Here is a 13,312-nt window from a genome sequence, read left to right on the forward strand (position 1 = left end):
AAAAAAAATCATCTTCCTGAAGCTATGAATGTGAGTGGAAAAGACTTCTGTGAATACTGAGAATGTAAATGTCAGAACAAACAAAAAAAAAGATGGTCTTAGACACAGGCATACAAATCCCAAGGGCACAGACAGAGTGGGAACACAGGTTCCTCATTTGAAGGAATTATCTACTGAGCACAAAACAGGCTAGAATATAGAGTGTGACTTGCTGAAAAGAGGGAAAAAAGCCCACCTTTATGCATATTGCAGAAAAGAAAGAAAGAAAAAGATTCATGATTGTGAACAAATTCTTGTGGTGCACAGTATTTTTCAAGTATGGTTTGGCTCAAATCCCATAAAATAAGAATGGATAGCAAAATACGTGAGTAGTTTCTTCTAAAGTTCTTATTACACAGGAACAGCAGGCATTTCTCAAACAGAAATGTCTTGTCCAATCTGAAGTGTTTGCCAAATTGCTATAAGCAAACACATAATATCATCACCTAAAAAAAAAAAAAACAGTTTCATAGTCCAAAATTACAGTTCAATTCTATATTTTCATCTCTGTCAAGATTAGACTTTGGTAGGGGATAAAAAAAATGGACTCTTTCTCCAGTTACAGTGAACTAATGAGGGGCTGTTTCAAGTTGTGCCACTGTGTAGAAACAGAAGCAAGGGCATTTTGAAAGTTGAAATCTCTAGGATTTCTAAAGGGAATCAATAAATGGGTTGTTTTGACTGTGACCTTGACACGGGTACAGCTCTCTACCTCTTCAGGACACTGCCTGACACAAGGAGGAGAAGGTGACATCTATGCCCTGTAGATCAGTAAATCTACCCAGTTCTTGATTGAGAAGGAATCACCTGTAGCCATCCGGTCCATAAGACCCTCCTTCCAACTATAGAATCACAGAATCTATATCGGAAGGGACTCTCAAAGATCATCAAGTCCAACACCTGACCTTGCAGAAGACACCCCAACAGTCACACCATGTGCTTGAGAACATTGTCCAAATGCTTCTTGAGTTCTGTCCAGCTTGGTGGTGTGACCACTGCGCTGGGGATCCTGTCCCAGTGCCCAGTCACTCTCTGGTGAAGAACCTTTTCCTGATATCCAATCTAAACCTCTCCTGATATAACTTCAGGGCATTCCCTTTGGTCCTGTCACTTGTCAGCACAAAGAAGAGATCAGTGTCTTCCCCTGCTCTTCCCTTCACGAGGAAGTTGTAGACAGCAAGGGGATCTCCCCTCAATCTCCTCCTCTCCAGGCAGAACAGATCAAGTGACCTCAGCTGCTCCCCATATGGCTTCCCCTCAAGGCCCTTCAACATCTTTGTGGCCCTCATTTGGACTCTCTCTAATAACATTATTGCCCTTCTCATGAGGTACATCCCCAGGGAATGAGCTAACCTTCAAAAGGGTTACAAGATCCAAGCCCCTTGAGCGTTTCCCTAAGTCATCTGCAGCAACCCTGGTCATCATTTTACAGTGGAACAGGGTTGCTTGGTGCCAGTAGCTACTGCTGCCTCACAGATGTTCACATGGAGGGGCTGCTGCTCCACTTCTTCCACTCACCCTCAGAAGGGGTGGGAGGAAAGAGAGAAATAAATGAGATGTGGAAATTGGAGGGACAGAGAAAATGGGAAGAATGGAGAAAAGGAAATAGTCCATAGTTCCTCCTGTGTCAACCAGAGTAACTTCACTGAGAACAGATCAAGTAACTTCCCCTATGCAAGAGGGGAGAAAAATCAAACAACAGTATCTACTGAGTAGAATTTGTGTAAATTATTATTTCATAGACTTTTTAAGCATCTCCTTGTCTTAATACACCATGCCATTCCCTCACTGCCATGCTGGGGAGTAAGTCCCACAAGCTGCCTTTCATGGAGGGACAGTTCTGCTGGCAGTCTTGCTTCTTGGGTGAAAACAAGTGGAGTTTCCCTTGCCTGCCATGCAACACTGTGATCTTTCTCCCATGCTGAGACTCGATGACCCAGATGCAGATGGAAGGATCAGGTTGTGTTGTTCAGCCAGAGATAGTAAAAAGAGTTCAGGCTGGGAGAGAGGCCACAGAACTGCATTTACAAGAGTTAAAATCTTGTAGGGAAGAATGAAATGGGAATTGGTTTGGAGAAATCCCTCTGTTGAAGCACGAAACTTGGCTGCCTGATACCCAACAGACAACGCCCACCCTGACATGTTTTATGATGGATCTGTTTGTTCTGAGCACTGCAATGCAACTTTTCATCTTGGCAACTCTTTCAGTAGACAGAATTGGGAGACAAAGTGCCTTCCCTTCCAGCCCACCCTGTCTTCTCTAGATCACACAAAGCACATTTTTTGAGCAGTGTTAGGATTTTATTTACTGCAGGCAAAGGCACAATTCTCTCCAGCCCAAAAACCACTACATCAATGGCAGCTTTGGTGAAGCCTGAAATTGAGGCCTAAGAATTCAGGTGTGACTTATTAAAAAAACACAATATCAATCTCATATTATGATGATGATAACTTGGTACCTTTTCCTTCCTTCTGACATCTCTTTCTTTGTACAATACATTTTCTGCTCTCGGTTGTAGCTGGGCAAGGATTTCCCCTTGCTGACGGATGCTGTATGATCTCTTTGACCCTTACTTCATTTCCTCTTTTGAAACCACAAGTCTTTCCTTTCTTCATGCAAGGGCTCCATGGACTCCACTCACTAGTTTCACAGTGCACTGCAATAAACATAGAACAAACTTAGCCTGACCAATATATTTTTGTATACAGAATACATATGGTACATTATTTTCATTCTGCATCAGCCAAAAGGAGGAAAAACTAATGGAATTAATCAGTAGTGAGTTGCAGCAATAAATTGACAGAAATTGGACTGTTAAGGATATACAGCACAAAACAATATCAAATAATTATGGCAGTTACTATTTTCTACTCGCTGTTTTGTACTTTCCTGAAACAAGGCACTAACAGCACAATTAGTCTTAATATAATCAGTTACTGGGGTTTGTTCTGACTTTGCTTTGGTTTGATGGAGATGTAAATCCCATTAGCTTCAGTAGAATAAACTTTGGTCATGTCTGTCTGAAAGGTGAGTACAGCCATTGGATCAAGATGCTGTAGCTTGTCTCAAAGGTGGAAATTTGGAAATTGATAGTTATAAAGGACCAACTGATATCAAAAGATGTTACATCGGAAGTCAAGTGTCTTTGGCCATCTAAAGACCCATCATCTGTAGCATACACAAGCTAGAAACAGGCAAAGCAGAGGAGAATTTGGGTCACTGTGAGGCTTCAAGCTTTTCAGGATGGTGCAGGTTACCCATTCTAAACCAGAGTGATGTGAATGTGCATCCTGTACTGTTTGGAAGTCAGAAGGTGTGTCATTTCATGCTTATCCAAAGAGTGTGATCAAAAAATGGGAATAAACTTGGAAGGCTAACAGTATGCTTTTCATAGTCCTTCTCTTATGCCATCTCACTATCTTTCTCTTGAAAAAAGATAGCAAATATATATATTTACTTTAAGTCCAACTGCATGCTTAAGATTATAAGTCACCACTGAAGAAGAAAAGACTTCCGCTTCCTCTATAAGGAGGAATTAGCAAGTTAACATTTTTCTAGATCCAGAATTTACTTCTAAATTTTCTGAAACCTAGAAATATAACAGACTTTGGGCAATCTCTGAACCTTCCTCCAGTGGACTGTCATACGGGTCACTTTTTTCATGTTACACTGGAGCTCTTCTGCTAAAATGATTTGCTTTCACGTGCACAAAAATATTCTGGTTTTACTCCATAGCTTTAAATGGCTTTTCCTCTCTGAGACTGACTCATTGTTAAAGTAGCTGAGTCTGAGCAGTTGGAAACAGCCATCAAGAAACAAAAATGATCCCTTAAATTTCTTTCAAAGATGAAAGTCTTTGCTTGAAAATAAAACCATAAAAGCCTACACTGTCACCTGAACAAATGTATATTTGAGAAGGAAAAGAGCAAACTACTGCACATTATTTTTATTCCTGCGTTACTTCCCCTCCAAAACACTCGATGCCACAGAGAGCTATATGCATGATACTGTGGAGAAGATTTCCATCACTTGGGCCAGACAGTGTCTAAGAACTCCCTGGTTGCTGGTGGCTGAAGAGGTTACGGCTTGCAATGCAGTTCACAGCCCTCAGCCACCACAATTCACAGTGCACGTGCTAAAATAAGCTGAACCCTGCCACAGCTTCAGTGTGCCCGTGGTGGGGCATGCTAACTGCAGCTGTTCACAGGCAAACATATCACTTGTTCTTCTTTCATTTGGAGGGATGGCAGAGGGATGGAGCAGACAGTTAGGTGTGGTGGTGTCCACAAAATTGCCCTTGTGTGAATAATTGGAGCTTTTGAGTCAGAGGCTCAAGATACAAAAGCAAGTCTCTTCTCCACAGCCAGTGAGTCACAATGACATCAATCTCACTCCTTCAGTGTCAGTGACACCCTATTTGTAATTTGTAACCTCATTTTCTGAAGTCAGGTGATTATTGCACCGTTTTGGAGATTGGAGGTTTTTTGGGGGGATGTTTCCTTAATATATTAGTTTTTAGCCTTCACCTTTGAAAAGGTAAGCTTCAAAATGCTGTTGCATACATGCTTTGAAGGCTCAGGCAGTACAAGGGAGCTAAAGCAAAGCCATTAGTATTTTAATCTTTTTTAAACTACATGTGAGATCTGACTTAGGGTTTTTGAAACTTTGATGTTAGTGGTTATGCACAACACAGTAAGCAAGTAAGAAATGTGTGTCTTGCTACCTCAGGGCAGACCAAACAGGCTGTCCTTCCTCTGGCAGAATTGCCCTTAGCATCAAGGCTCTTTCTGTGGGACACAACCAGGTTTGTGCCTCTTGTAAAGTGGCAACTTGGGAAATACCTTGAGTGTTTTGTGCTGGGGAATACATCTTGTTATGAAGAACATTTTAATTTCCCTGGTGTTGTAACTGATCATGACATTCCTTAGATCCCACACCCCCTCTGAGAAAACGAGGCAGGACATGGGGAGCAGCAGACTCACCGATGCTGGTGCACTCCATCGTGTGGTTGTTGGCTTCCAGCCCATCAGGGCACTTTTCAAGGCACTTTCCACTGTATAAGTAAAACCCACTTTTACACTTTGTGCAGAAGTTTCTGGTGAAGCAGGTATCACAGTCAGCTTTACATTCTGAAACGCAAACAGTAAACAACAGCGTTGTTGCCCTTTGCCATGAACTGCCATGGGCTCTCTCACATATACCAAATCACACAATTCTATCAATGTCAGACAATCCTCAAAGGAAGCAAATTATGTTAGGTCTTCTTCCTGGCCAGTACACATTGTGAGGCCAGCTACAAGTGACCCTGGCATGGGTGAGAATTTAGAAAGGATGGCCTGATGCTGAACAGCCTCACACTGCTAATTTCCTTGGAGACCTATGCAAATGGCACTCAGAGCAGAGCCCATGAGAATAACACTGTGCTGCTTCTGCCCTACCCTGGCACTACATAGGTACTAATGAACCCCATGGGACACAAGTTCTGGGTCAGCTCCACACTCCTATCTCCTGTCTCCAGGAGATAAAAAATAGTAATCCAGGAGAAAAAAAAAAAAGCGCCAGAATTTAGAATCTACTTAGGAGTGGTTTTGATCAACATATCTTTCTTTTTCTTTAAATGGTTCCCTGATGTTCAAGCAGATGTTCTGTAGTATTTAATGTATTCTCTATATGACTGCCCAAATTGGCATTGCTGCTACATTTCCCAGTTCTCAGAAATTTTTAAGAGAAATGCATAAAATCTTATGTATGACACAGCTCATGTTTGATATGCAAGGCCACACACTGCTAAAAAGTGAGCAAATACTTTGCAGTGTCAAATTACTCTGTAAGACTTTACTCTGGGGTCCATTCATTAAATAACTTTTATTACCAGGTAAAAACTGGGAGAGTTTCTTGGCCATTGCTCTTATGTTTTTATATCACCTGTGGGATTAAAAACAATGAATTCAACAACAAAAAGAGGAGTGGGGAGGACATTGTGATCTTTCCCAGTTCATTTATGGTTCAAAAATCCATAGTGGGGTCAAAATGTTGCCTGAGCAGTAAAGAATAGAGTTGGCTTCTCTGTCCTTCAGCCTGGAGACAACACAAACCAGTAAATTCCCCCAAATCAGGCTGAAGCCTGCTCAGCTTCTACAGGCATTCAGAGGACTACAGTGAGCATGAGACAAGCTATAAAGAGATCAGGGCAAACCACATCTCCAAAGCATGCCACCTGCCACCTTATTTCCTTGTCACAGGGGAGTGTGAGGAATTAAGGGCAGTGGGTTAAACAGTTCCAGCCACCAAGATTCAGCATTCCTCAGTCCCCTCTCTCTCTTCAGAGCTGCTGGTGTTCTTTTGCTTCTGGAGGGCAGTGCCTGGTGCCCACCAGTGCTTCTCCTTCACATGGGGTTGTAGAGGAGGAGGAGGCCATCACCTGGGTTCTAGGCAGGTCATTCATGCGGGGCCAGGATCCCTGAGCTTTAGGCCATTTTGTGGTCTTTAAATTCTTGCTTGGGTTAATATTTACTGCACTACTACAAAGAACTGAGCAAATAAGGACAGAGCCTGTCAGTCTCCTTCTCTGTTGGCCTGACTCCTAAGGAGACAGAGGATTCAAGAGAGAACAAACAAATCCACGTGCTTCCCCTTTCCCCAGCACTTACTTGCACACTTATTAATGTCAGGATACCGTGTCCCATAGTATCCGCTTGGACACGAGGAAAGACATACTCCAATCTGTTTCATGCCAATCCTCTCCAGAACAAAAAAGAGCCTGGGCTTACATGACAGGCATCCGTTGTAGTCAGAGCATGTAGCACACCCTCCTTGGCAACCCTGGCTCACGTTAGGATGCACTGAGAAGAAAAGAATTTAAAAAAAAACCAAAAAACAAACTGTGAGAAAAAAAATACATTAAACAACACCATGAAATAATGGTTCCTCTGCACTTGGAATGGTGGACCATCCATCTCTCTGACAGCTCTTTAAGATTGCTTCATTTTTTCTTGTGTTTCTTATGACCTGACTTGTCATTCAGAAATTATTTCATCTGCATAACAATAAGAAGATCAGCTGACATCTCATCATGCAGAAATAGTTGCAGAAATAGCCAACAGTAAATGATCTTTGAAATAGATGGTATGGAACAGCAGCATTCTAGAGAACATTTTTTGTTTTCCTTGTTTTCAAGGGCTTTTCTGCCTTGTGTGCACTTGTTTTGGCAGATAAATTCATGTTCACTTATTTTTTCTTTTCCTAGTTGGATGATTAAAAATCGATCTAGTGTATGTTTTCCTTTGTTGACTAAATGCCATTTTATTTGAGTTCTGCTGTGCAGGAATATGCCCTTGTAAGATCTGATGATACTTTGCCTTAAAAAAAAAAAAAGCACAGGAGAGCCATCCTTCTCACCCTCCTTCTTTCCCTGGAATGTTCTCTCTGGCATGTTTTTAATCTCTAACAATTACAACCTGATGTTTAGACTTAACTGTGGCATTTACCCTGCTCCAGTCTCAGCATGTAGCATAGGTAGGATTATATTTGCCTTTCAATTGAATTGTTCTAATTCTTCAGACAAGGAAAGTGAAATTTATTACACACACTGCCTAACTTCTTTAGGAGCTTGGGGATAGCAGGAAAGAGGATGCTGTAGCAGACTATCTTTTCAGTAGCAGACATTAATCTGCTGTGTGATATAATGAAGTGTATTACTTCTCAGTGGTAAAGAATAAAGTTTGGCATCCTCCTGTATTTTGGAAGTTGTTACCTACTTTTAATTCTTTCTTGCTTGCTTTTTAAAATAAATTGAAACTAAAAAATAATAGAGCATCAAGTAACTCCAAACCCTGTGTCCACTCTTTTTTTGGCCTTGTCTTGCATGAAAAAATGGTCTTTTTTTTTTTAAGAGCAAGCTTTAATGTCTCAGCCTAACACATCTGGTTGTATTTCCTATATAGAAGAAATACAGTCCTCATTTGTAACTTGTATTTCTAAATACTATTGGCTTCCTGTTCTGCCTTATCCTCAGGCCAGTGATAATTTTATAAATATGAACATGCATGGTGTGATTGCCTATTTTAGTGCTTTGATTTTATTTTGATCTGCAGACACTGCTAAATAGCTTGCACACACAATTAACTTGTTTTTTTCAACTCCTTTCTGTGGAGCCCTTGGAGACAGCCCAGGAGTCCATAGGAATCCATGGCTTACATGTTGAGAGGCACCACTGCTGCTGCTCAGGGCAGGGTTGCCTGGCAGGGAAGTTCAGGAACACCTCTGTACTTTGTTCACTTACACTCTCAGCAGAAAAGATGTGTCCCATGAATGGAAAAATCATTTGGCTGGGCTCTGAGGTTTCAATGACAAGTCCTGCGATCTGAAGAACCTCAAAGGGAATTCAAGCTCACTCTTCCTCTTTCATTAATAAAATGAGGAATGAGAGTTAATTCTCTCAGTAGGGCTGCACATACATGAGATGCACAACAGTAGTACATACATGAGATGTACAAACTTTGGCCTTGCTGTGGACAAGCAATTTCAGTAAGAATACAAAAACTCAATTCTCTGTGTGCACTGAGACAAGCATTTTGTAGCATAACTTAGAGGAAATGTGTTGACAATGAGGACATGACACCACTATGAGAATAAATGACATTCAGCAGCGAGAAGTTGCAACCTAAATTCAATTATCATACTTGCTTTCACTAGACTCTCAAAATATTGAGTACTTAATAAATATAACACTTCTTTTTTTCCCTGAAAATATTCCAAAGGCACAGAGCTTATTGATTTAGAAATTAAGAGCCTGGAAATTTCTTTCTTTCTAAAGTTAAGTAAATGAAAACATCCTTATCTCTCTCTCCTCTGTCTTGTGGTCCTTGTATGAAACAGCTTTAAAAGGCAGACACAGTAATCTGATCTAAGAAGCTGACATTATTTAAAAACTATCTGTGACTTTCCTTCATTAAGTCTGACAGTTGGATGAAAAAGCAGCTGAAGTACAAAATATTTGTCATCAAAGCTGCTGTATAAAATATGGATGATCACTTTTGACGGGAAACATATTATGTGTGAGCACCTGTGACACATCATTATGAATAGATTCTCTTCACAGAGAAAACATTATGTGCAACTGCTCTGAGGTCAAGATGTGTGTGTGAGCTGAGACAGGCAATACTTTACTATTGAAATATGATAATTCTCTATAGCTAAGATCCATTACATGGCAAATTTCTGTCTCCCCTTTAACTCCAGAAGTACTAAGTATAAAATAAAATGTGCTCCTCGCCATTTTCTTAATTTCTGCCTCTTTTCATGCATTCCAGATACATCTCATACCAATAACACAGCAAAAAAGGAAAGCATAGTTCCAAATGGAGAATGTTGTTGTTACTGCTATGGAGCAAGGAATAGGATAAAATATGCAAGTCAAGCTTCACTGATTTCATGTCCTGTTATAACTAAATGTGTGAAGCAAAATAAGCTCCAGTTTTTGGAAATTCTTAAAGAAAAATATCACTGAAAAGTCAGAATTAACATTTTACATGAAGCACAGGTTTTTTCTTTTAAAAACTGTTAAAGAGATGCACCTTTTTGATTGTCTCTTACTGCATTTGGCATTTCTTTGAGTCTTGCATCTATGTAATAAAATAGTTTCTCATTTGTCTTGCAATAAGGGCAGAACCTTATTCTGGCCTAGGCAAGAATCAAAGCAGGGAGGGACAAGCTGCATGCTCCAGAAACTGGCATTCTTTGAAAGCACTGGGCTTTGTCATTGAACCTGGAAAAAAAAAAAGTGGAGCAAAAATATTTGTGCCTAGAGAATGCGATAATGTGTTTGAAATTAGGCATCTCCAAGTTCCAGTTGAGGATCTCACTCTTGTTACCTCTCAGCCTCCTCCCTCTCTGGTTCAGATCCAGATGCTTGCCATATCCTTGCAATGTATGGGCCAGCCCTTCCCCTGCTGCAAAGGCTGGGTGGGATTGAAGGGATTCCAGCATCCATTCAATCTTCTGGGTACAGAACTGGCCCCTACTCTTCCTCTCTCATTGAATCAAATTGTTAGCACCTGCAGATCTCAAGTGCTTCAGCAACTACAACCATAAACCCAAGGAAGCAACCAGAAGTTTTACCTCCTTTTTCCCCTGTATCAGACACAAAACTCAGAGTTTAAGTGGTGTGCCACAGGAAGCTGGAAACCTAAACCCCACCTAGAGAAATCCAGTCACGGTACACCAGGTATAAGCATTGCTTCAAATTTCTATACTAAGATAAACAGTAGAAATGTGTAAGTAATGTATATCCACATTAAGAAACACTTTGAAGTGAAAAAGCAGGTGATAAAGCACTAGGAGAGCACAGACCACTCCTGTTAGCCACAAATTATAGATGTGGTAAGAGGGATGAAGAGAGATTCAGTGCCTTGGCAGAGGGTCGGGCACTGTGGCCTTGTGGGTTAGACAGTGGCTGCAGAACCAGGAGGTATGGAGTGTAGCATAGCAAATATGTCCAAGACATGCTCTTGCTAAATACTCTTGCTTGAAACCACTTGGTCTTTGGTGCAGCCTGCTCCATTACAAAGACCAAAAAAAATAAAATATAAAAAATTCTCAACAACTTTCAGAACTGAGTCAATGGGGATTAAATATTCTATGCATGACCCTACTAACCATTGAGTGCTCCACCCTCTTGTATCCAAACACTTTTTGAGCAGAGTGAAATCATAGACTCTCAGGAATGGAAAATGCAGCATAGCAGTGGGCAAAGCAAATGATGGGAGCACAGAGACCCACAGACTATTTCTTTCTCAGCTCTTACACAAACATCAGCCAGAAGTGATACCAGCTACTCATTTGCAGACTTATGACTGGCTATAGATCCAAAATCTATCCCTTCTTTTTTCTTTTTGTAAAACCTATATAGTGGAGATTAGAGAAGACCCTAAATGGATGTTGAGCTATTCTCCTGTCTCCTTCTCCTGCCTGACTTTAAGCTCTTTTTTTCCCAGAGGCCTCTTTTTGTGCAAGCCATTTGTCCAGATATTAGTTTTAAGTCTCATTAGTAAGTGAAATATCAGAATATTTTCCAAAGCCCTACTCTGGAAACAATGTGTTATAGTCTCTGTTAAAAATAGAAAGTTAAGGATAAGGAGCTGAGTTTGAATCTGAACTGTCATGGGCAAGAAGCTAGATTTTGACCATGTGTGGCAAATGAATTCTAAACCTTTGTGATTATATTTTACTCCACGTATAGATTAAAACTTAGGGGATCAAAAAACCATGGAAATAAGAAAACGCAGGAGAAATCCCGCTAGGCATATGTTCTGACACCCAGGGGAAAGCACAGGGTAGAATAATATTCCTTGCCCATTTGCCACAGCTGAGGTGCCCTGTCTCATCACCACTCCAACAACAAGATATCCCTTCAGAGGTTTACTCTTGAAATGGATGTGCTAGGCAAATGGAATCCATCCCTGCTGCTGCTCCTGGTTTCTCAGGCTTGCGTGTTCTCACAGGAAATATTTTCACAGCAGAGCTGCTCTGGAATTCGGCCTTCCCAGCTGGGCTGCCCCTTGCCGGGAGAGCCAGACCCCACCTCAGCTTTTACCACCAGACAGCACCCACACGGACATTAGCCCTTGTGGTGGTGGGGACTTGGGGTGAGAAATCCCATGGGTTCTTGTGTCATTCAATTGCTCTGTGGCCTCACTCACGTTCCTTTCTCTTTCCCTTGCCCAGTGAGGAGCAGCTGCCTGTGGTGGTGGTCTGAAAACAATACTTCATGTAAAGCAGAGCCACTCTCAATCATGCAGACCGTCCTTTAGGCAAGCGCAAACAGCATTTGGCAGTCAGCTCTTCTAATGAGAAAGTCATTAAGGAATTCAGTTTGCAAACCACAACGTATTTCCTCAGACTCTTTCTTGGACAGTGTTTCTTTGTGTGGAAAAGCACTAGAGGTGGGACACACAATGGTGGGGAGAAAACTTGAACTTTTGTGCAGGCAACAGGCAGTGCAGAGCAGGGACAAAGCCCAGGAGTGGTAAAACAGCTCTGGGAGAGCCACTATGCATGGGCTTGATAAATTTTTGTTATCAGTGCTAAATAGATTGCCAGCCTGGGCCAAGGTGAAACCTCAGCTCAGTCTTGCAGGCTAAGCTCTGCTTGATAACTAGGCCTGAAATCACCTGCAGGGAGGCAAGGGACTGGATGTGCTGTGATAGAGGAGCAGCAGGGGAAGATAAACCTGTGCACAGCAATTCCTACACTGGATTGGCAATAAGTTTTCTGGGATGCAGCTGAATTGGTGGTGATAGCTGAGGAATGTGGACTCTCTGTTCTGCCTCCTCTGGATCTACAGGAATCTGAGGCACCCGCAAAAGAGGCAAAAGGGAAAAATCAGTCTAAAATGCAACTGTTAAAGGCTTAATGTCTTCTGCTTCTCTTTGTGATTTGATCTTCACAAATATTTTAGGACTTCTCTCTGAGAGGGTGGTAACTCCTTCAGAGATTTGCCTGACTTCTATTTTACTTGAGTATCGCTGCCTTCTCATACAAAACATGTAGCAGAGAGGATTCCCAAGTGTCTTCCTATGTTTTGAAGGGAAAAGATCTCATTCAAAGCAAAAAAAAAATTTCCACAAACATCTGCCTGGCTTGACAGTATTTTTCTCTTCAAGAGGCACTTCACATCTGAGGGAAAAGAAACCAACCTATTTTACTCACCAGATGTCAAGAGTACTAAAAAGCAACATAAATGTGAGTGTGGGACTGTTGCACAGTCTCAGGGAGTATCCGTAACTGTTTTATAGTGGTGACTATGAGCAAGGAGGCCCTTGGCCCAAATGGCCAAGACCTCACTGGGGATTGCCTCATCATTATTAAACACATGTCTGGCAGAGTGATCCTGAAAATTAAGTATACTGGCAGCCAGAATGCATTTCCCCTGAATTCGGTTAGAAAGAGCATCAACAGGCTGAAAAATCTCACCAGGGGTGCAGAGTTTTATGCAGTCTCCTAGCATCTTTAGCACAACAGAAATCAGCCACAACAACCACAAATGGCTCCTTGTCATTCCAGAGAGTTTTGTAAATAAACTGAAAAATTCTTTTCATGGAGAGAGAAAGGAAATTGACTTTTTTTTTAATCACATACTATGGAGCACCACCAACATTCAAAGATCCAGGAAGTTTAACCAATATAGGAACCAAAGAGGATCCCTGAGAAAATTGCCTTAAACAACCAGGTAGTGGTGATGATGGTGAAGGCAATACTTTCTCACATCAAGTT

General features: G+C 41.4%; 1 protein-coding gene across 1 annotated transcript in view; it reads right to left on the reverse strand.

The window, feature by feature from the left end:
• Window positions 1-13,312, reverse strand: part of RSPO3 (R-spondin 3) — a 58,484-nt gene that overhangs the window by 20,252 nt on the left and 24,920 nt on the right. The window contains exons 2-4 of the mRNA XM_039707229.1: window positions 6,691-6,882; window positions 5,023-5,169; window positions 2,499-2,696 (exon numbers count right to left, since the gene is read on the reverse strand). Of these exons, the coding sequence (XP_039563163.1) occupies window positions 2,499-2,696; window positions 5,023-5,169; window positions 6,691-6,882 (537 nt within the window). The remainder of the gene's footprint in view (window positions 1-2,498; window positions 2,697-5,022; window positions 5,170-6,690; window positions 6,883-13,312) is intronic.

This window comes from Passer montanus, unplaced genomic scaffold (assembly GCF_014805655.1).
Source record: "Passer montanus isolate IOZ18808 unplaced genomic scaffold, ASM1480565v1 scaffold2, whole genome shotgun sequence".
NCBI classification, from domain to species: Eukaryota; Metazoa; Chordata; class Aves; order Passeriformes; family Passeridae; genus Passer; species Passer montanus.